General features: G+C 58.6%; 1 protein-coding gene and 1 long non-coding RNA gene across 9 annotated transcripts in view; both read right to left on the bottom strand.

The window, feature by feature from the left end:
• TXNRD2 (thioredoxin reductase 2) overlaps window positions 1-19,487 on the bottom strand; it is a 51,280-nt gene that overhangs the window by 10,410 nt on the left and 21,383 nt on the right. For all 8 annotated transcript variants that reach the window (XM_008542685.2, XM_070628069.1, XM_070628067.1 and 5 more), the window contains exons 9-11: window positions 11,362-11,381; window positions 10,642-10,733; window positions 8,300-8,474 (exon numbers count right to left, since the gene is read on the bottom strand). In XM_008542685.2, the coding sequence (XP_008540907.1) occupies window positions 8,300-8,474; window positions 10,642-10,733; window positions 11,362-11,381 (287 nt within the window). The remainder of the gene's footprint in view (window positions 1-8,299; window positions 8,475-10,641; window positions 10,734-11,361; window positions 11,382-19,487) is intronic.
• On the bottom strand, window positions 14,028-19,466 carry LOC139084634 (uncharacterized). The gene is made up of 3 exons (XR_011542160.1): window positions 15,401-19,466; window positions 15,167-15,290; window positions 14,028-14,228 (listed from the first exon to the last, which is right to left on the bottom strand). It is a non-coding gene; the product is annotated as an uncharacterized lncRNA (long non-coding RNA).

Genomic DNA, 19,487 nt, shown 5'->3' with positions numbered 1-19,487 from the left:
TCCTGCATGCCCGCAGCGACTGCCCAGCAGGCAGCCCAGCTTTGAGACGTCCAGAGCTGAGAGGACCTGGGCGGAGGGGCAGAGCCCAAGCCACACACCACACCCACCCTCAGATGCAGTCTGCTTGGCTAATCCTGCTTGTGGGTGCAAAGGCCAGGAGGGGCAGGGGATGGCAGTCCCCAGGGTGCGGGCACAGCCGCCTCCCTGCCGGGCTCTGTGTGCTTACAGCCCTGGACCTCATCACAGCTGAGCTACCAGCAGAGATCCTTTCTCCCGATTCAGATGATGTGGCCTCACAGAGCCAGGAAGTGGCAATGGCAGCTCTTCCTGCTGACCCCAGGAGAGCAGTGGGCCACCCCTCGGGGCTCCCAGAGGCTCAGGGTGATCCCCTGATGGCAAAGACAAATGTTTTCCAAGGCAGAGTTCCCACAGCTCGCAGTGGCGTGGACACACAAGAGGCGGGGTAGCGGGTGGTGCCAGTCTGAACATCTGGAAGACCAAGCCTGTGAAAGGGAAACCTTAAGTCTCCAGCTGCTCTCCAGAGTGGGAGTCAAAACACAGACACAGCTAAGCCATGCTTCTCCAGTTGGTGGGGGGCCGGCTCCAGCCTCCTCTCTGCTTAGTCACAGGAATTGGGAGCCAGGCGGGTTGGCACCCATCACCGATCAGACCAGACATGGTGACACCAGCCCCCGGAGGTCCCTGCCTTCTGACGGCACCGGTGCTAGAGTCACGTGAATAGAGACCCGTGGGAGTGGCAAGTGGGACATATAACCCTAGCCAGTGTCCTGCCCTGGACGAGGCGGCCTGGGGGCCTGGGCCTGAGTCCCACATGGCAGATTGGACCTCTGGACGCAGCAGGCACCTGGGAGCCCTTGTGCAGCTGGGAAGGGACTGGAAGGTGCTGTGCTTCTGGGAGGAAGGAGCTGGGGCTGATGGGCAGGACTAGAGGGTCCCTGCAGGCAGGGGGCTCACAGCTCAGCCCTCTGGTTCCTCCCCAGGCCCCTTGGGGAGCACAGCACACAGCAGCTGACCAGGCCCACCGCCTCTTGGTGATCATTCTGGGCTGGGGCTGGAGTGTCCACGGGCAAAGCTAGCCACCCACAGCCCGCTGCACCCAAGCTCTCCCTGTACTCCTACCTGGCCTGGCCAGGCACAGGGGGCCAAGAGCACTTCCTTGTGTATGTCGTGATAACTATGGTAACTACGCACCTTGCAGAAGCCAGCCAAACCACATCCAAGGTCCCTAAAAAAAGAAACTTAAAAGTAGTAACAGGAGACAGTAAACATGCAAGCATCAGGAGGCCTCCACAGCCCATTCGAAGGCAGGACTTCCAGGACATGCTACGCACATAAGCCCGGAAAGTGCACGGAGCATGAGTCAGGCCACTAACAGAAAGAATAAACAGACAGCTGGAGGTACCAGGTGGGGAGACGATGTAGAAAAGAACATGGCTGGCCTGTGGTAAGCACTCCACGGATGCTTCTGGAAGGAACAGTGACAGCAGAGAGGATGCACCAAGCAGTTAAAGTCAGCCCTCAGAAGGGCAGCCGTGGGCACATCAGTTTGAAGTTGTGCTGACAGGGCCTATGTGGGGTGAACCCTGGCAGGGACAGGGGTCCCAGCTTCACCCAGGCACCCCATATGTGGGGCCACACCCCAGAACTGTGGCAAGCACCACCAGCCCCACAGGGCCACAGCCAGGACGCTGGGTCCTGAGCCCCACCATGGACCTCCTGAGCAGACCACCCGGGCAGTAGGCAAGGAGGAGGGAGGGGCATGCTCCATGACCCTCTGAAGCTCTGTTCCCTCTGCTCAGAGCAGAGTCACATGTCCCCACAGGGGCCAGGGCCCAGTCAGATGGTGTAGGCCCCCACTCAGCTCAGGCCAGGACTCCCAGAGGAAGATGGAGAATGGTTGCCGGGTTGGGACCCAGTGCTGGCCGTGCATCAGGGAAGCTCCAGCCACACAGACAGGATCCAGCTCGGCCCAGGCCAGACTTAGCACAAAGCAGAGCAAGACACAGGTAACCCTACCCTCATGTCCTTGACCGTGTCCTCCTATCTTATGGAAAACTAAGGTGGCACTCCTCAGTGATCTGGCAGCAGAGACGGGCCCCACCACACCCTGTCCTCATCACCCTGTGTGTCGCACACGGCACTGTCCCCGACCCAGCACAGCAGGCCACCCACTCTGTGCCCCGTGGGCCCACTGGCTCCCTGCGGCCTTGGCTCCTCCCAGCCAGTCCAGGGGTTTGCAGAGCTGCTGAATGGCTCCCGGGGGGTGGGACTTCTGGAGGCCTCCCCTGTCTCTGCTCCCTGGACACCACCAGGAGGGAGACAGTGGTTTGTCCAAGCGTAGGTTTAGTTCCCTGGGGCAGGCCTTGGAGGCAGCCATAGCCTGGTGGGCTTGCCCAGCACAGGGCAGGGGCTGCGCCCCGAGGGCGGCTTCTCAGGCTCTGCTCTTTCTGCGGGGCGCGGCACAGCCGGCTCTCGTGGGCCCTTTTAATTTGCACTTCTCTGAGTACTAGTAAAATTAAGTACTTTTTGGCCACACATTTATTAACTGTATTTCCTCTTGTGAATTGCCAGTTCCTGCCTTTTTCCACACATTTATAGATATCTTCACGACTTTCTGGACTTGTAAGAACGTCTCATGTCATACACGTAGGACACTCCACCATAGTTCCCGCAAACACTGAGAGCCTTACAGTTCTAGTACAAACACATGCTCCCTTCCCCCTCAGAGGCAACGCCCACACAAATGTGGAGGGCCAGCCTCATTTCTAGCTGGAGTCCCTCTGGGGGACCACATGGCCCTGGTGTCTCTGAAGTTGGACAGTCCATCCTTCCTCGCGCCCACCACCTGGGGTGCCAGGCCCTGAAGTGGCGGGAGATGAGCATTCAGCCTGAGAGCTCTTGGCGCAGCTGGACCAGGCCAGCCCCAACGGCCCACTGGGAGCCCCCAGCTGCTGCTGCTGAGTCGGGAGGCGGCCTGGCGGCTCTGCTCACCCAGCCAGCTGGAGAAGGCCGGGAAGGCTGAAGGCTGAAACCCCCAATGGTGGCTGTTGGTCATCACTACCTGCTCTGCTGGGCACAGGGACGCAGACGACCGGACACATGCAGTTTTACGTGCCTCTTTCGTCCCATTATGGGAAAATGGGCCTTCCCTCCAATTTCCCGCCTGCCTGGAGCACGTGTTCTGACGAGTGAAGGGCAATCTGTGTAACGAGCTAAGATTTAAGTGCCAGCAGAGTGCAACAGGGTGAAGGAGGGGCTGCGGTCAGAGAGACACAGCATGGGCGTGAAGGAAGCAGCCGGAAGCTCGGTGCCGGGAGGACGAGGGCCCAGGAGGCTGGATGGGGTGGTGTGGGTGAGGGCCCAGCAGCAGCTTCACACACAGGCTGAGGGAGGAGCCACCCTGGGCGACCCTCCCGAGGGGCACGCGCGGCCCCAGAGCCGGCCACTCCCACCAGGCCAGGCCTGAGCAGCACCTGTACCAGGCACAGAACGCGACTTACACCTGTGGAACCTCCAGGCAGATCCTTGGAGGCCTACTTTTTAAAAAACTTTATTATATGTCTTTTGTCGTCTTTGAAACTTAAGGGAAAACAATAATAACAGGAAAGGGCTTCTTTTATTTTCTTGCATGGCCCCTTCTCAATGAGCCCCAGGCCTCCAACCACAGCTGTGAGACCCTAGGGCAGGGAAGAGTAACTGTCTGCTGGCCTCCAATCCCAGGTAGGGCTTAATGCTTGTTGAATGAACGATTGAGCCCCTGGACCGCAGTATGACCCAAGGCTGGCTGCTCGCTGTGACTACCAGCATCCGCCAGTGCTCCCCAGGCCGTCCTGACGGCATCTCTTCCTTGGAAGGCTCCTCGGACAACTAGGGAGAGCTGAGCTGCCGGGAAGCACGGGGCCTGTCCAACTCCAGCGTGTGTGCGAGCAATGACGGTGCATAACGTGAACCACAGTGGCTCCACCAGCCCCAGCTGCAGCCTAGTCCACAGGAGCCGCCGGGAGGAAGCACACTCCATGGGAGGATTACTGCTTTAACGTTATAGACACAAAAATGATTTTTTGCTGGTTGGCTGCTCCAAATGGCACCCGCAGAATTCAGATGGCACACATTACTATGTATAAACAGTGTCCGTTGATCTCTACAAGTGTTTTCACTAGGGTTTTTTTTTAAATTAGTTTCCATTAAGTTCTAACCACAAATATTGAATTGGACTTGGTAAAAAGACCCTGCGTGACGACTGTGGGCATGGAGGCAGGCCGGCCGGCGGGTCTCACAGCTGTGGGGGACCTGCCGTGTGGGGTATCCCAGGCAGAGGGCACAAGGCCTGTCTGTGAGCTCGGGCGCTGCCTTCCTGCCACCCTCGCCGGCCCCTGCGATGGGTCAGCACCACTGCAAGCCGGGCCGAGGGGAATGATGGTCGCTGAGCTGATGGCACTGCTCAGGAGCAGTGGTGCACTGTCCAGGGGCCGTGCAGCGTGGTGGGAAAGGCCTTGGCCTCAGGCATGGCCACTTCCTTTGGCCTGTGGCCTGAGAGTTTGGGAGCTGCCCACAGGAAGGGCTCCAAAATGCCTGTCTTCTTCCCCTCCAAAATGACAAACCACACACAGCAGATTTGGGTCTCTCTTGGCGTCAGTAACTATAAACTTTCCACATGCACCAAATCAAAAAGGTGTTCGAACATCGGCAGCTCCCAGCAGAGCAGAGCTTCCATCGAGGCCACCGCTCCACCTTGGAGAGCAGGGAGAGGCGGGCGCTGGGTGAGTGAGCAGCTTCTGCATGTGAGACCCATCACAGGCAGGCCGCTGTGAGGTCTCCACCAGGAAGAACACAGTCACACACATGGTTCCCTACAGTTACAGCAGGAAATGGTCCCAGAGAACAGGCCTGCTGACCTCGGGCCGGGCTTCTCCCAGGCAGACTGCGTCCATGCTCAGCTCGCCAGCTCCACCCCAGGCTCCCAGCGCCAGCTATGCAGAGCCTGGGGTGGAGAGAGAGGAGCCCCAGGCCGCAGCCTACCCTGGGCTGACCTGCTCCTCCGTGGGCACCGTGGGCCCCACCATGTTTCCTCAGGCAGCACTCGCCTCCCTGCCGGTGGTCCACGCACACATGCTGTGCAGGTAGACTGACACGGAGCGGCTCATGTGGGGGCCTCAGTAAGGTGGTTGGATGGAAGCTGAGTGGGCCTCCAGTTCCCGAGGGCCAGGGCTTGCTGGCTCCACTTATACCATCTTGGAGGCTCAGAAGTGACCTCACTGTGGCTTGTTCACACAGGCAGATGACAGCAGCTCTTCTGCTAAGACGAAGCCGGAAGAGGAAATGGCTTCAGCGGCTGATTCCCACAAGTCTTGTCTCCCAGACCGAGGGGGCTCCCAAGGCAGGCCCGGGGCCACTCCCCAAGCTCTCTGGATGCCTGGACCCATGGCATCTGGGCTCTTCCCACAGTGGTAGGACTCCTGTGGCCCAGATGCACCAGAGTCTTCATCCTTCCCTTGAGAGAAGGACCCTTCCTGGGAGGCTGAAGATGCTGAGGGATACAACAGCTTCAGGTCCCAGTTTCCCAAGGCTGCCATGCAAAGGCCCTCTGTCCGTTCTTTAAAACAAAATCTAAGCTAAACTGAAGCCGAGCTCCAGCTTCGACGTGCTAGTGCTCGGTCGTGTCCACTCAGACACCAGCCTGCTCCTCTCCTCCAGAGCCAGGGACTCAGGCCACAACTGGTTAACTGCGAGGCGGATTGGAGCCGCGGCCACGCAGGCTGACTGTCTTCACTCAGCACCATAATCGGCACATCAGCAGACAGGAAATCCTCCTGCTGCGAGTTCCCAGTCTATTATCTGAGACACCTGGTGTGGGTGGGTGATTCAGAGACAAACAATGAGCGGGCCCCCTGCACAGCAATTAACTGCTTTAACTGCTAATGTGTTTAATCCACCACGTGGAGATCAAGGCTGCGCCGAGGAAGCGGCGCCGAGTCCTCCTGGGCTTCCAGACTGCAGGGCGGACTTCACCATCCCTGGGTCCACTATCCTCACCAGCTCTGGTCAAGGCGCCGGGCACACAGGCAGCTGGGCCAGGCAGGCGTTCGGCCCCACACGGGAGCTCCTTGAGGCCTTCCCTCTGTGGTCACGGGGCACGAGGGGCATCCTCTCCTTTTCTGTTTTTAATATACACCAAAGCCCAACTTCTGTGGACACAGTGCTCGCTGCTGGGTGGGACGTGTGGTCCAGGAGCTGTTTGCTGTGCCAGCCGTACAGCCCCAGGGCGTTTTATTTCAACCTGGATTGCAGCATCCTTTATTGCCAGTAGAAATAACGCTTGGTTAAAGGCTTAGCGGAGTAAACCAGCAGAAAACATTCCCAGTTGTTAAACTGGAAAGTGGCTCCCGAATGTTTACAAAACCTGGCCCGGGAGTGAGCAGCAAAGTCAGCACATGCCCGTACAGCCCCAGAAGGCATGCCAGAAACCGCCGCCACCGCAGCGCCGCCTCGGGAAGCCAGGTCAAAGGCCAAGGACTGTGGAAAGCTTCCAGCCCAGCATCAATCACACTGGGCAGACTGAAAATACAGAAAATGCAACAGACTCTCAGTGGGGGAGGGCAGGCATGCGCACCAGGGGCCTGGCTGCTCGCCCAACAGGGCCCGTCTAGAAGCTGGGAGGACCCCTAGGTTTTCTGCGGGCACAGCCCCTCACCCCCCGCGCCACTGCCGTCAGCGTGGGCTCAGCCACCGACTTCTGGGTGCAGGCCTGTGCTTCAGTCTAAAGCTCAAGACACGGGCGTGTGTGTGTGGCGCACGGAGAGACATCAGGGGACAAGAGGGAGGGCTGGGGGCGCAGACGGGAGGGAAGAAACTTGTCACCTCACTGTTTAGAATGGAGTTTAAGACAATAAACGTCAGTTTACACTTCTGGGTCTCAGCACTTACACAGCCTTTCATGGTGTTCATCAGAACAAACCTATTTAAAATTCACTTTTACGATATAATCAAGAATATTTCTTCTGGTAACACAATTTTGTTCAACAAGCACTAGATTCACTCCAGGGCATTTCAGACCTTTTCCTTGGTCCTCAAATCTGCTCACGTTGACAGCACAAAAGTCCAGAGCTCCGGCTCCTCTGGAGCTGACCTCGTTTCTGATTTCCAGTCATTCCAAGCAACTCAGGACAGTCTTTTCAGAAGCATGTTGCTCTGCGACACAGCCTGGCTCCTCCCGGGAGCCCCCTCAGGGGATGCTGGGACCTGGCTGGCCAGGGGACAGCCCCTCTGAGTGCTCAGTCAACACGCACTGAATTGATGACGACTGTGGCAGCCTGGCAGATTCTGAGCCCAGGCTCACTGCAGACACCCCTGCAAACTGGTAACACCCGGAAAAAGCAACACCTTGATCGCTCCTACTTTAACATGCAATTTGGCAGAGTGATTAGGAAGACAAGAATCCAGCCCCGGAAGCTGCAGGCATCAGGCAGGCAAGATGTCGGAGCAGGGCTGTTGCACGCACGTCCACACGCCCTCACTACAAGAACCCACTGACTCTCTGCACACGGAGCCCCTCACAGTGCCACCAAGCCCTCGCCATAGGGGCCTCACGACAGGCATGGGGCCTGGGCCCTCCGTCCTCCCTGGCCAGGTGCCTTTCCTCAAAGCCCATTCCCCCCACTCAGCCCAGCCCAGGACAGGCCCTGGGCACAGGTCTGCCCGACTACATTCTCACTCTGCACCTTGCTCCTCAGCAGGGCGGGCTGGGCTGCAGGGAGGGCCCAGCCTGGGAGGCAGTGTGTCCGCTAATGTCGGCAATGGGCCAGTTCTGCACAACCACACTCGCTCAGCTTCCCTCTATGAAAAGCTGGACCCGGGCCCCTCAGAGAACAGGATGAGAACAGCCACAGGCAGGCCAGGTGGCAGCCACCCCACAGCTGGCTGGGAAGGGCCCACGGCCTCTGTCCCATCACCGTTTGCTGTCTTTGGAAATCTGAAAAGCGTGACTTCTGGAAAGGCCAGCAAGATGCCTACTCCCAGCACATGATGACCTGCAGGGCTCAAAGCAACTCACGGGGAAGGATCAGGACTGATCCTGGGCTGTTATGACAGCCCAGGGGGTGCGCTCTGTGGTAGCCAACCACCGGAGAGCCAGCCAGGATGAGGGGAGCCTCCGGAGGCAGCAGGGAGGGGAGGTGGTATGCTGGTCTCTGCTTGTGGGTGCACTCGTGTGTGTGTTTGTGTGTGTGTGTGTGTGTGTGCACGCACGTGTGTGCGCATGTGCAGCTTGGTGCAACCTTACCTATGGCCCATAGGACAGTATCAAAGGTGCCCACGTCCTTCTTGCCAGAGGCGAGGTCCTCCCAGGTGACCTGGAGCTGGCCGTCCGGGAGCCTCCCCACCCTCGAGGGGGTGCAGCCCCTCAGGAACCGAGTGCCATGAGATGCCATATACTCAGTGACCAGGGAAGACATTTGCTGCAAAACACAAGAGGACATGCTGTGAGGACCAGGTGGCAGTGAGAATGTCACTACTGATGACTGGCAAGAGAGCACCGGGCCCCCTGCCTGCCTGAAAAAGCCCTGGGGGGGGGGGGGCGCCCAGATGGGTCTGTCCAAAGGAGAAGGTTCAGTGCCTGTACCCCTTCTGCTACACGGCCTCGTGCCAGCCACCCCGTCTCTGAATCCCCTTGCTATCTGTGGAGCTGAAGGCTGAGCTGGGAGAGAATCTGGTGCCCCCTCCTCCCATTGCCCAGCTCGAAATCCAAGGACCCTAGGCCCTTCAGTTAGGATGCACTTGACCTTTTGGTGCTTCTCTAGGTGTTAATTAACTAAGTCTTCACTGAAAGCAATGACAAGGGAAGCATTTCCTTCTCCCGGGATCTCTGCCCTGCCTGAACTAGATGGTGCTCGGCTGTCCCCAACCCCTGACCCCTGTTGAGTGCGGTCAGCAACTCTGCCATGGAGGTGCTGGACATTAGGTGGGCACCTCTGCTCCCCAGCAAGAAACGCAGGGGTAGCGGTTGCAGCATGGTTGGGGGTGGGGGGGGGCGTCTGCAGAGAGGGGCCCAGCTCCTGGGGCCACTGTGGGGGTTTGCATAGGCCAGAGGTGCAGCCAGCCAGTCTCTTCTTTCAGGAGAAAATCAAAGTCACTGTTTAAATCCTCAGCTGAACCAGCTCATTTAGGGACCATTACACCATGAGGAGCCCTGCCTGTCTGGAATTGTCACCCTGGTCACAGGAACAGATGGCTAGGCCACCTGTCCCTCCTGGATCCCTCTGATGAGCCTAGACGTCCCTGTCACAGTCTGAGGGGGATCTGCTGGGCCCTCACGAGGCAGAAGGCTGGTCCATCACCCCTTGGCCTGACACTGGGGCTGCACGTTCTCGGTCACCTGGCCTTGCCACGGCACCTGTCCCAGGGCACATGTGGAGCCTGTCCCCTCTCCTCTCCTGACTTTTGCCTAGGCGACCCCACCATCTCCATGTGCCAATGACATGCAGCCTCTACTCAGCACTAGACTCACCTGTCAGGCGCTCCTCCTGCTCATGTGGGCTTCACTATCCCACCCACCAGCCTCGCCCTGCAGCCCAGCCTCTCACGCTCCAGCCCCTCGGCAGTTCCAGAGGCACCCTCCTCCTGGCCCTCCACGGCCCCTTGCTGGGAACTGCACCCCTTCCATGGGTCTCCAGCTTCGGCCCTGGCTCAGGGCCAAGGCACATCTTCCCAACAGCCCTGGTCGCTGCGGGCCCTCTGCCTCTCGGGCCTCGCCTCTGTGTCCGGCCATGCAGCCTCCTCAGGGTCCTGTCTGTTGCCTGGCATACTCTCCCCTCAGCCGGAGGCTCAGAGGCCTTCCCTGGATGCTGTGTCCCCGGGCAGGCACTCACTGCCTGTGTGCTGAGTGAAGCAACGGGCGAGAGACAGCTGCGGGGACAGCGGCCCAGGCCCGTAGGACGGAGCAGGCCTCCACCCTGGCCCGATGGGGCGGAACCTGAAGCCCACATGCCTGGGCCCAGGGACAGCCCGTGGCCAAGGGGCTGTATGTGTGGACTGTGGTGCCTTTTCCTTCATGGGGGCGCGGGGGGCCTGACATCTTGACGATGTCCCCAGACTTGGATTTTGACAGGGGACTTTTGAGAGGTGGGGAGAGTTTTCAGTTAAAAAAAAACCTCCACGTGCTCCGCACGCGGACAGCCTGCCCCGCGCTGGCCCGCGTGTGAGCCAGAACACGGGAGCAGGAGGCCGCCAGGAGAACCAGGTGCTCACTGGCTCTCCATCACGTCTTTTCAGTCGATGGCGGGTCTGTCACCTGCCAAGCCGTCGCCAGGCCTCACCCATCCGCCCTTGGCGAGGAGGCGCCCTCAGTCTCCAGAGGGGCAGTGCCGGGACGGCAGTGCTTCTGCCCCACGCGCCTGCCGCTCCCCGACGGGGCGACGGGAGGGCGCCAGGCCGCGGGCACCCCAGGGCTGGCCCCTGCTGCCACACGCCCGCGGGCATTTTATCTTTCACAATCTCCTCGTTGAACTCCAGGGCCGGTTTCTACAGACCAGACCTCCCTCGCAGCCCACCCCTGCGCCTGCCCGGCCGGGGCAGCCCCTCGGGGCACAGAGCCACAGGGCAGGCGATCAGCCCATGACACACTACCTGGTCGAAGCCCCGGAGGGGGATGCTGCGCACCATGACGGTGGCGTCCAGTCCCAGCCCGGTGAGGAAGCCAGCACACTCCAGGGCCACATCTGCCAGGGGCGGGCTAAGGAACGCTGACGGCGTCTGACCTGGGGAGCCCTGTGCCCGCGGGCCCCCCCCGCCGGCTCAGAGACCCTCCACACGCCACCCTCAGAGCATCCCAGGTGAGCGGAGGCTGCAGCAGCCACAGCCCCGCGGCTCCCTCCAGAGTCACGAGCCAGGCGGCATCTGCCTCCTCGGGCACCTGTCCAGGCCCCCTGCAGGCCCTGTCAGCCTCCAGGCCAGGCCCACTGCCCAAGGGGTCCACATGGCGACGGAAAGGCAAAGCCTCCTCCATGAGAGACACGAGGCTGCCGTCAGCGCCGCCCCCTTCCCCCGCTGGCCCGCTCCTGCCCCGGGGAGCTCCCCGGCTCCTTGCCAGACCCTCCCTGAACGGAGGATGTGCCTGGAGGGGCTGCCCCCAGGGAGGGCCGCCTGCCTCATGTGGCTCAGGGAAGCCTCCAGGAAGCTCTGGCCACAGGCATTGGCCTCACGCCATCTGAGCGCCCCGTGAGGGCCCGGCCCCGGGCGGCAGGGCGTCCCCGACGGAGACAAGAGCAGGGCAGGGCTCTGGGACCAAACTTCCACTCAGGGCTAAAAGCACAGCCATCTGTCACCTAGCATACGAGCAAAGGATACAGCTGGCCCCGACCACCAACCTGTTGGAGGAACGGACAAGAGAAAGGACACAGGTGAGGCCCTCATGTGGCCCAGCACAATGCACGAGCAGCTGTCCCCAGTGCGGCTCTGCGGCAGGGAAGGCCTGCAGCCTTCGCAAGGTGCTCGGTCAGCTGATGCATCACTTTGGATGAGCCAGCTGAGGCGAACTGTTCAAACAGGTTGTCCCAAGGCACAAAACCTACTTCCCAGGGGCTCCAGCTGTGAAACATGACATGACAAACACTGTCACGGAATCAGGAAATGGCCCAGTGGTGAAAGATGTGAGTGGTCAGTGACACAACAGCACATGTCACGTGAAAGGCCCTAGCAGCAGGACCCACACGGATCCCACAGAGGTGTTGAGAAAAGCCTGGTGAGAAGCAGCAGAAGGGTTTCTCTTCTGTCCTGAGGTAAGCTCTGCCACAGGGCCCCTCTGGACCTCTCACGGCCAGGGTGGACACAGAGATGCTGTGCAGGAGGCGGAGGCACCGGACAGCGGGGGGCTTCTGGGAAAGCATCATCTGTAGGCAGGACACTCTGGGGCCAGCAGGCCAGGCCAGGCTCGAAGGCCCACACCCACCAAACACAGACCCAGAGCCAGGAGAGCCAGCTCCCCTGAGAAGGGTGCAGGCACCTGAGGGGAGAGGGGACACAGGACAGTGGGACACAGCAGAGTCATTTAAAATATTTGCCCTTGGAGGCCAGCCCCGTGGCCAAGTGGTTAAGTTCACCTGCTCCACTTCGGCAGGCCAGGGTTCGCTGGTTTGGATCCTGAGTGCGGACATGGCACGCTCATCAGGCCATACTGAGGCGGCGTCCCACGTGCCCATCTAGAAGGACCCACAACTAAAATATACAACTGTGTACTGGGCGGGGGTTTGGGGAGAAAAAGCAGGAAAAAAAAAAGAGGAAGACTGGCAACAGTTGTTAGCTCAGGTGCCAATCTTTAAAAAAAAAAATTGCCCTTGTAGTATCAATCCCCTCCTGTTATTCAGCTCCAGACACTTCATGCATGCGCACACACATGCACACAGATGCACACGCATGCACACACACACATGTGCACAGAACCTAACACAGAATGGAAACTCCAGCTCAGGCAGCGACGTGTGGGTGGGCTTGTCAGATCACCCCTCCAGCCTTTGAGCAGAGGAGGCGATGTCAGGATGGATAAGCGCAGTGTCAGCACTAATCCCGGCAGGTACTAGTGAGATAATCCATTCAGAAAGCGGCGCACCCCATGGAGCAGCCCTGCAGGTGCCCTGCGGGAAGCAGCTGGCACACGGCCTCCTCGCAGGAGCTGGGGACAGAGGCACCAGGTTTCACATCTGGACTGAGTGGACAAGCTCGGCTTGTGAGGAAGTTGAGGGGGATGCTGGGACCCACCCACCAGGAGCGCAGACATGCACTCGGGACTCCACATGGCTGGCAATGCCTAAGAACCAACACGTGGGTGCACACATGCATATATAACACAAACGTCTACGTGTAGGTACATTTTCAAAACTACGAAAGCTGACCTTTCTGGAACTGGATGCCCATGGTGAAAAGTATAAGCCTTTCTTTAAGATATGAAATTATGAGTTACTTAAAATACAAACAGTCTTCAGCCGCTTTGAATATCCTGCCCTAAATGTAAGAACGAGGTTGGGTAAAAGCATCAGTGCCCACACTCAGTGCCTCTGCTCCCTGCTTCTAGTAGTGGGGATGGCGGGGGTCGACTGCCTCGTGGGCAGACGTGCTGTGCAGGGGCCGGGTGGAGCCCCTCTGTCACCACATGGGCTACCCCTGCCTGTCTCAGAGCCTCCCTGTCTCTGTAGAGCAGACCCTCCTGCGCGAGTGGGCTGGGTACAGCCCGCAGCCTACAGGACAGCCCAGGCGCTCATACCACTGCCCTATCCAAGGCAGCAACATGGTCTCCTGATTTTGACAAAAACATTTTGTTTCTGCAGCCCACGGGTGCCTCCCCAACCTCCTGTACTACACGGACAGGGAGGTAGACAGAGAGGCAGGGCCGGCAGGCGCCAAATCCCCAGCTCCTCCCACGGAGCCCCCTCAGCACCCTGGGCCTCCCACTCCCACCTCAAAGTCATGGTGCCCCCACCCCTCAGGCCACCAGCTCTGAGTCACCGACAGAGGGCTCATCTGGGAGGAGGCAGGCGCCAGCCAGCCATTCCTCTGTGGGTGTCCTTGACCGAACGTGTGTGACTGGAACCTCACACACGAGCGGGCATCCCGCTTGTGCTGAGGGTAACTTTGGGCCTCTTCTTGTCTTCATGAGCAAAGATTACCAACACTCTGCGCTCCCCTCAATTTATCAAATAATGATTATTCTTTGAAGAATGCAGGATCCAAGAACCCAACCAGAGAACTCTCTTCAGATGGGCTAAAGCAAGATGCTGGAGCAAAAATGGAGACAGATACTACAGCCCCCAGATCCCGAGGGGTGGAGGGCACCAGAGACCAGGCCACCGTGTTGTTTTTACAGGTAGCCTTGAAACTACAGCTCAGCCTACCCTGGCCGCTGGAGACCCCTGGCCTGGATGACCATGGAAGACAGTGGTGCTGGCAGCCACAGAAATTAGGGACCAGCTTGTGGGGCCTGGGGGCAGGGCCCGAGTGAGCCCGAGGGCTGGATAACTCGCCTTATCAGTACGTCGAGAGACGGAGACAGGGGCACCGGCCCACGCTGGAAGTCACCACCTGCACCCTCACAGCCTGACTCACTTGTCTGTGTGTTCTGGGCAGCTCCACTCTCTGTGCTTGTTGGTGTGTGAACGTGTTATGCGAAGGTATAACTACGAGGGGCTTAGCCTGATCACACGGCAGGCTTTCTTGTTCAAAATCTGAAGGGGGAGGAAGCAGAAACAAAAGACTTACTTCAGGCTCATGAAGCCTCAGCTTAAAGAGCTCTCCACCTGCCTCTCGAGTTTGAAGGCCCCTGATCCACTCCCCAAGGGGACACCCACACAAAGTGAGGGCTCACAGCGGCAGTGGGCCCCTTGGCAGTCTCACCAGTGCAGGAAATGCCAAACGGGCTGCCAAGCCCAGGTGCCCCAGGGAGGCAGCACAGGGGGCGGGGGGCCCCAAGGCCTCCTCCCTGGTGGGGCTGGCTCTGAGCTTGCCTGGGACTGCCGGCTCCATCCCTCCCCGCTAGGGCCTGACGCTGGGCCCACCACCACCAGCCAGAGCCTCTATGTTCCGGCCCTGTAACAGATGCCACCCTGAGGCTCTGGCCCTGGGACTCATGCCACTTCGAGGAGGTGCATTCCTCAGCCTCTGCGCCCTATGCGTCTCAGCCACAGGGACACGCATGGGACGCTCAACGGCTTTAACCAGCTGGTAGCCAAGTCCCAGCAGATGGCTGGTCCCTCCTTTTCTGGACACGGGATATCACACCAAACGAATGTGGAGGTTAAACAGAAAATGCAAAAAGCCACAGTGAGTTTTCCTAAATAAATGGCTATGGTTCTTCGCGAGATAAAATTTACTTCTCCCTCTCACATTTAGAAAGAGAGAAAAATGATTACAGTGCTGGTTGGCTTCTGGACTTAACAATAAGGGTCAAATGAAAGCTCCTTCCACAGCCACCTCTGCAGGCCGCGTAGAGTCCGCCCGTCACAAGGCTGCCGCTGCCTCCCAGAGCCCTGGGCCCACGAGAGGAAGGGGCGGGCTGGGACACAGCCGAGGAGAGTGGGCAGGCCAGGCTGGCGCACAGGTGGGGCAGCGCGGGAGGGGTGGGGCAGTCCCTCGCTCTGCAGCCCTTCAAGGGCACCCGGGCTACCTGGGTGGGCAGCAGAACAACTGGGTCCTGGCTGTTATCTGGAAATGGCAACTCAGTCGCCTGTAGGTCCAACGTGGGGGAAGAGCCACCCCAGGTGGCTCCGGCCTCATTCACGTCCTTGTTGCTGTCAGAGAAAGGTGGCAACACCAAAATCTGCCCAAAGCCGCCAGCTCAGAGCCCCACTCTGCAGAGAGCTGGCCTCCAGGCACCGGGTAGGCCCAGGCACACACGCACCTGCCGCCAGGGAGTGAGGGCATCTGCAGGAGAGCGACCTCGGTTTCCCACTGTTAGGGCACCTGAAGAGTCACAGGAGGCGGGGACCAGAGGATCCTGGCCTGGGCAGGCTGGGCAGCCAGGCCCAAGCCCCCAGCAGGCGGCCTGGCTGCAGAAGCCTGGCAGGGAGGCGGCCCTCCAGGCGGGCAAGGAGATCAGCAGGCGTGGGATGGAGGCGGAGCCAGGTTGCGCGGGGTGCGCTTGGATCCAGACACCCAGGGCCTGCCTCCTCCTCAGTGAAGGAATCGGGGAGTAGGCCCACCCCGCTCCCTCCACCTGCCAGGGGGTGGCTGGGCTGAACAGCTGGGCTGCATGTCACCTCCAAGCCTTCCCCCCCCACCCTGCCCCGCCCCGAGCTGTGCACCCTCTCTGTGCTCCCATCTCTCCACTGGCGGGGGGCAGCTTCCAGGAGTGGCCGTTCCTCCCCTCAGCATTCCTTCCAAAGGGGCTCCTGCTACCTGCCCAGGGGCCCCTGTCCTTCCTCCAGAATCCTCCTCACTTCTTCAGCCTGTCCTGCATTTCCACAGAAAAGTGAAGAAACCAGAGGAGGGAAAAGGCAAACAGGTCGCAGACAAGGCCAGCCTCGGGGCGGCAAGGCTGCGTGCTGCTCAGGGTCTGCTCGCCCACTGGGGGGCGCATGCCTACACCGTGTCTGCTGGGGTTTTCTACACTGACCTCCAGGGCTTCCACACCAGGCCAACTGTGGGGTGAAGGTGGAGTTTCGGGCTGCCTTCCACCCCTGGGCTCGCGGGCCCTTGTGCCCTCTCAGCCCTGGGCTCCCCAGCCCTGGCGGGAGCAGAGGCAGCAGGGGTTCCTGCTGGCCTCTGAGGGGGATGCCTCTGTGGCCGCGGGCTCCACACAGCACGATGACTTGCAGGGGCAAAGGCGGCGTGGACGACCCCAGGAGGCCACAGGGCCGCAAGAACTTGGAGTTGTGATACACAAGTGGATTCTCCACGATTTCCCGATGGGCACGCTTATGTGGCACAATCTTATGAACAAAGGGACCCAGGTTTGCAATTTGGCTGGCGTTTAGGGTAGAGTATTTAGTGACAGAAGGGGCCAGGTATCCGAGTCCGCACACAGCCCCACCGTGGGCTCGACTCGCCAGGTCTGAAGTGACTGGGCCCTGTGCCCCACACAGACACGCCCTGCCCGAGCCCCCTTGTGGCGAGGAGGGGGTGCCCTGTGCATGCTGCAGAACCTGCAAGGGACTGGGGCCCGGCATGCCCATCAAAGCCTCCCTCAGGCCTTGGGGAGCTGGCCAGGGGAGATGGTGCCCACTGCAGGCGGAGGCCAGGCATGCTGGGCACCCTCGGCCACCGGCGGGCCTGATGGATGGGGCCAAGTAGAACGTCCCGCCCGGCCGCGGGAAGCACTCCGGGCCAGGGGGCAGCCCTGGGGTCCATATTAATTTCAGCTCCATTCTAAAGGCGAGTTAAAATAAACACAGGGAATATTTATAAGGCAAATAAATCTGGCAGAAACAGCCCCTCCAAGTGTGAGCGGAGGCCTCCCCCTCAGCCCCAGCCCAAGCTGATAAAATACAGAAATGCTACTGTAGACCCTCCGGGCTTATTTTGACTGCGGGGAGGAATGTAACATGTAAACACTGACTCCCGTATCGCACTGTTACAACTTGCATTAACAGCCGCGGACAAAAGCCGCATTTTCACAGAAGCATCGTACAGGGATATATCTCCAGCTTAATTTTTAAAAAAGCCATTTCCTCACATAAATCATGCTCAGAACGAAACGGGTGACTGATACATTGCAAACACTTTTTTTCTTAAACAATAACATACCTAGATTCCTTCTAAACGAGAGAGCTTTTTTAAAAAAAAATCTTCTAAATGTTTTTTTCTGAAGAAAATAAACACTGCAGTTTCTTTCCTGACCAAAATATCTGGGGCCGTGTCTTCCCAGCCAAGCGGCTGCGGCCCCGGCACCTGGTCTCAGAGGAGCGGCCGTGCCCAGGGCCTGCTCTCAGAGCGCTGCAGGACCCGCTGCGCCTGGGCTCCCTCCCTCCGCAGCCCGGAGCTGCGGCCCAGGCTGGCCTCTGTGCACACCCCGACTCTGACGAACAGCCGGCAGAAAGAGCAACACCAGAATCTGACCCCTTCCTGGAAGCTGGAGATGCTGCTTTTAAAATGTAATGGGAAAACAGCAAACAAACAAAACCCCAGGGAAACATACAAGAACTAATTTGACAAAAGACCAGGATTCAAAAAATGCTGGCTTTCAGTGATGGGCCAAGATGCCTCACAGGAGAAGCCCCGTGCGTGGAGCTGGCCCCAGACAGCTGCACGTTTAAGGCTGTTTCAATCCGGGGCTCAGTAGACTACTACGGAGTGGCTGGCAGTGTGTCTACATTCCACTCAGAGAGATCAACGTGAAAGCAAACTAAGAAGATCTGAAGACTCTGCCAGGCACTTGCACCAGGGGCTCAGGAAAGCCAAGTCAAGGGCCAGAGCAGGACGACTCCCCCCGGGACAGAGCTGTCACATTGGCTCGAGAGGCCAGGCAGTCAGTGATGCTGGAACCCGGCAGCCTGGTCTCCACTGCGCCACACCACAGAGGAACTGCTAACACCCAAGGACGCAAAAGAAAGTCCGACCTGCGGAAGGCCTAAAGGAAAATACAGGGGCTTCTTTTCAAAAACAACCTTGGGGTTGGGGCAGGCCTTCCTGAACATGCAATAAATCTAAAAGCCATTAAGTGTAAAAAGAGATCTAAGTTATACACACACAAAAAATTTGTCCATTGCACAAGTTAAAAGACGTGACAAGCTGAGAAAATCTGCAATACAAACGACACGGGGTCACAGCGTAATATGCACACCAGCTGGAAGGTAAGAAAAAGAGAAGAGAAGAAAAAGAAAAACCAGATAGAAAGCAGGCCAAAGACCAAGCTGACAGTTCACACACACACATCACACACTCACAGACAGACACACTCAATTTTAAATGGCCAATAAGCACACGAAAAGATGACTACTAATAGCAGACACAAACAAAACCAGGCCACGTTTAACCTACTGGGTAGTGAAAGATAAAAGAACAAATAACCCAAAAATTATGACACAAAGGGAAAAAGTGATGAATGTCATAACTTAAAAATTAAAAACTTCTGCATGAAAAACTATCGGCAAGTCAAGAGGTAAACCACAGCCTGGGGAACCGGCAGAAGGCAATGGACAGCGGGACACAAACCTGTGCGAGCTTGACCGCGGTAACTGGGAGGGACCCCGACGTGCCTCAGGCAGGAGCGCACAGCGATCAGTGCACAGTTCTATGCCCTAGGAGCAAGCGGATGCCCGAGGAGGCGGAGGCAGAGGCAGGCGGACAGTGCACAGTTAGGCCGGTGCAGCCCACCAGGAGGGGGCATGTTAGCAAAACACGTGGTGTGAAGGGCACCTACCCCTGGACCTGCGTTTTCTACGTGTGGAAATACCTCTGACAGGCATGTGTAATGCATAAGAGGCACTGTATATGTGTATGTATATAAGACGTACCCCAAAGGTTTTCAGTGCAGCATCTTATAACACCGAGAAAGAGAAACTGAGATGTTTGCAAATGGCGGAAAGATAAAATAAACTGCCACGTACATTCAAGGGAATCAAGCCCCAGCACCAAACAAAGACATGTTGTGAAGTAGGAAACAATGACGACAAGCAGAACACATGACACACACATGCACACAACACACACACTTCAGCATGCACACAGCACACATGCACACACTCCCCCACACCTATACTTGCACACACATGCCTGTCCACCTCCCGGCACACTGTCCCACACACAGTCTCTTGGAGGCAAGTCCCAAGGCAGCCAAGCGCTGCTGATGGCCAAGCCTCTGCTGCCCTCTGCTGGCCTTTCTGGTCCATGCGAGCACGAGGTCCCCTCCGTACCCAAAGGCAAGAGCTGTCTGGACCTGGAGCCACCCTAACAGCTGCTCTGTGGGTGCAGTATTGAACTTCGTGCATTTCCACCTGCTTGGGGACTGTAAAACCACTCACGCTGCCGGTCTCACCTCCACAACTGGG

This window comes from Equus przewalskii, chromosome 7 (genome assembly GCF_037783145.1).
Source record: "Equus przewalskii isolate Varuska chromosome 7, EquPr2, whole genome shotgun sequence".
Classification (NCBI taxonomy): domain Eukaryota; kingdom Metazoa; phylum Chordata; class Mammalia; order Perissodactyla; family Equidae; genus Equus; species Equus przewalskii.
The sequence above is the reverse complement of the archived record's forward strand: the minus strand, read 5'-3'. Positions and strand labels throughout refer to the sequence as shown.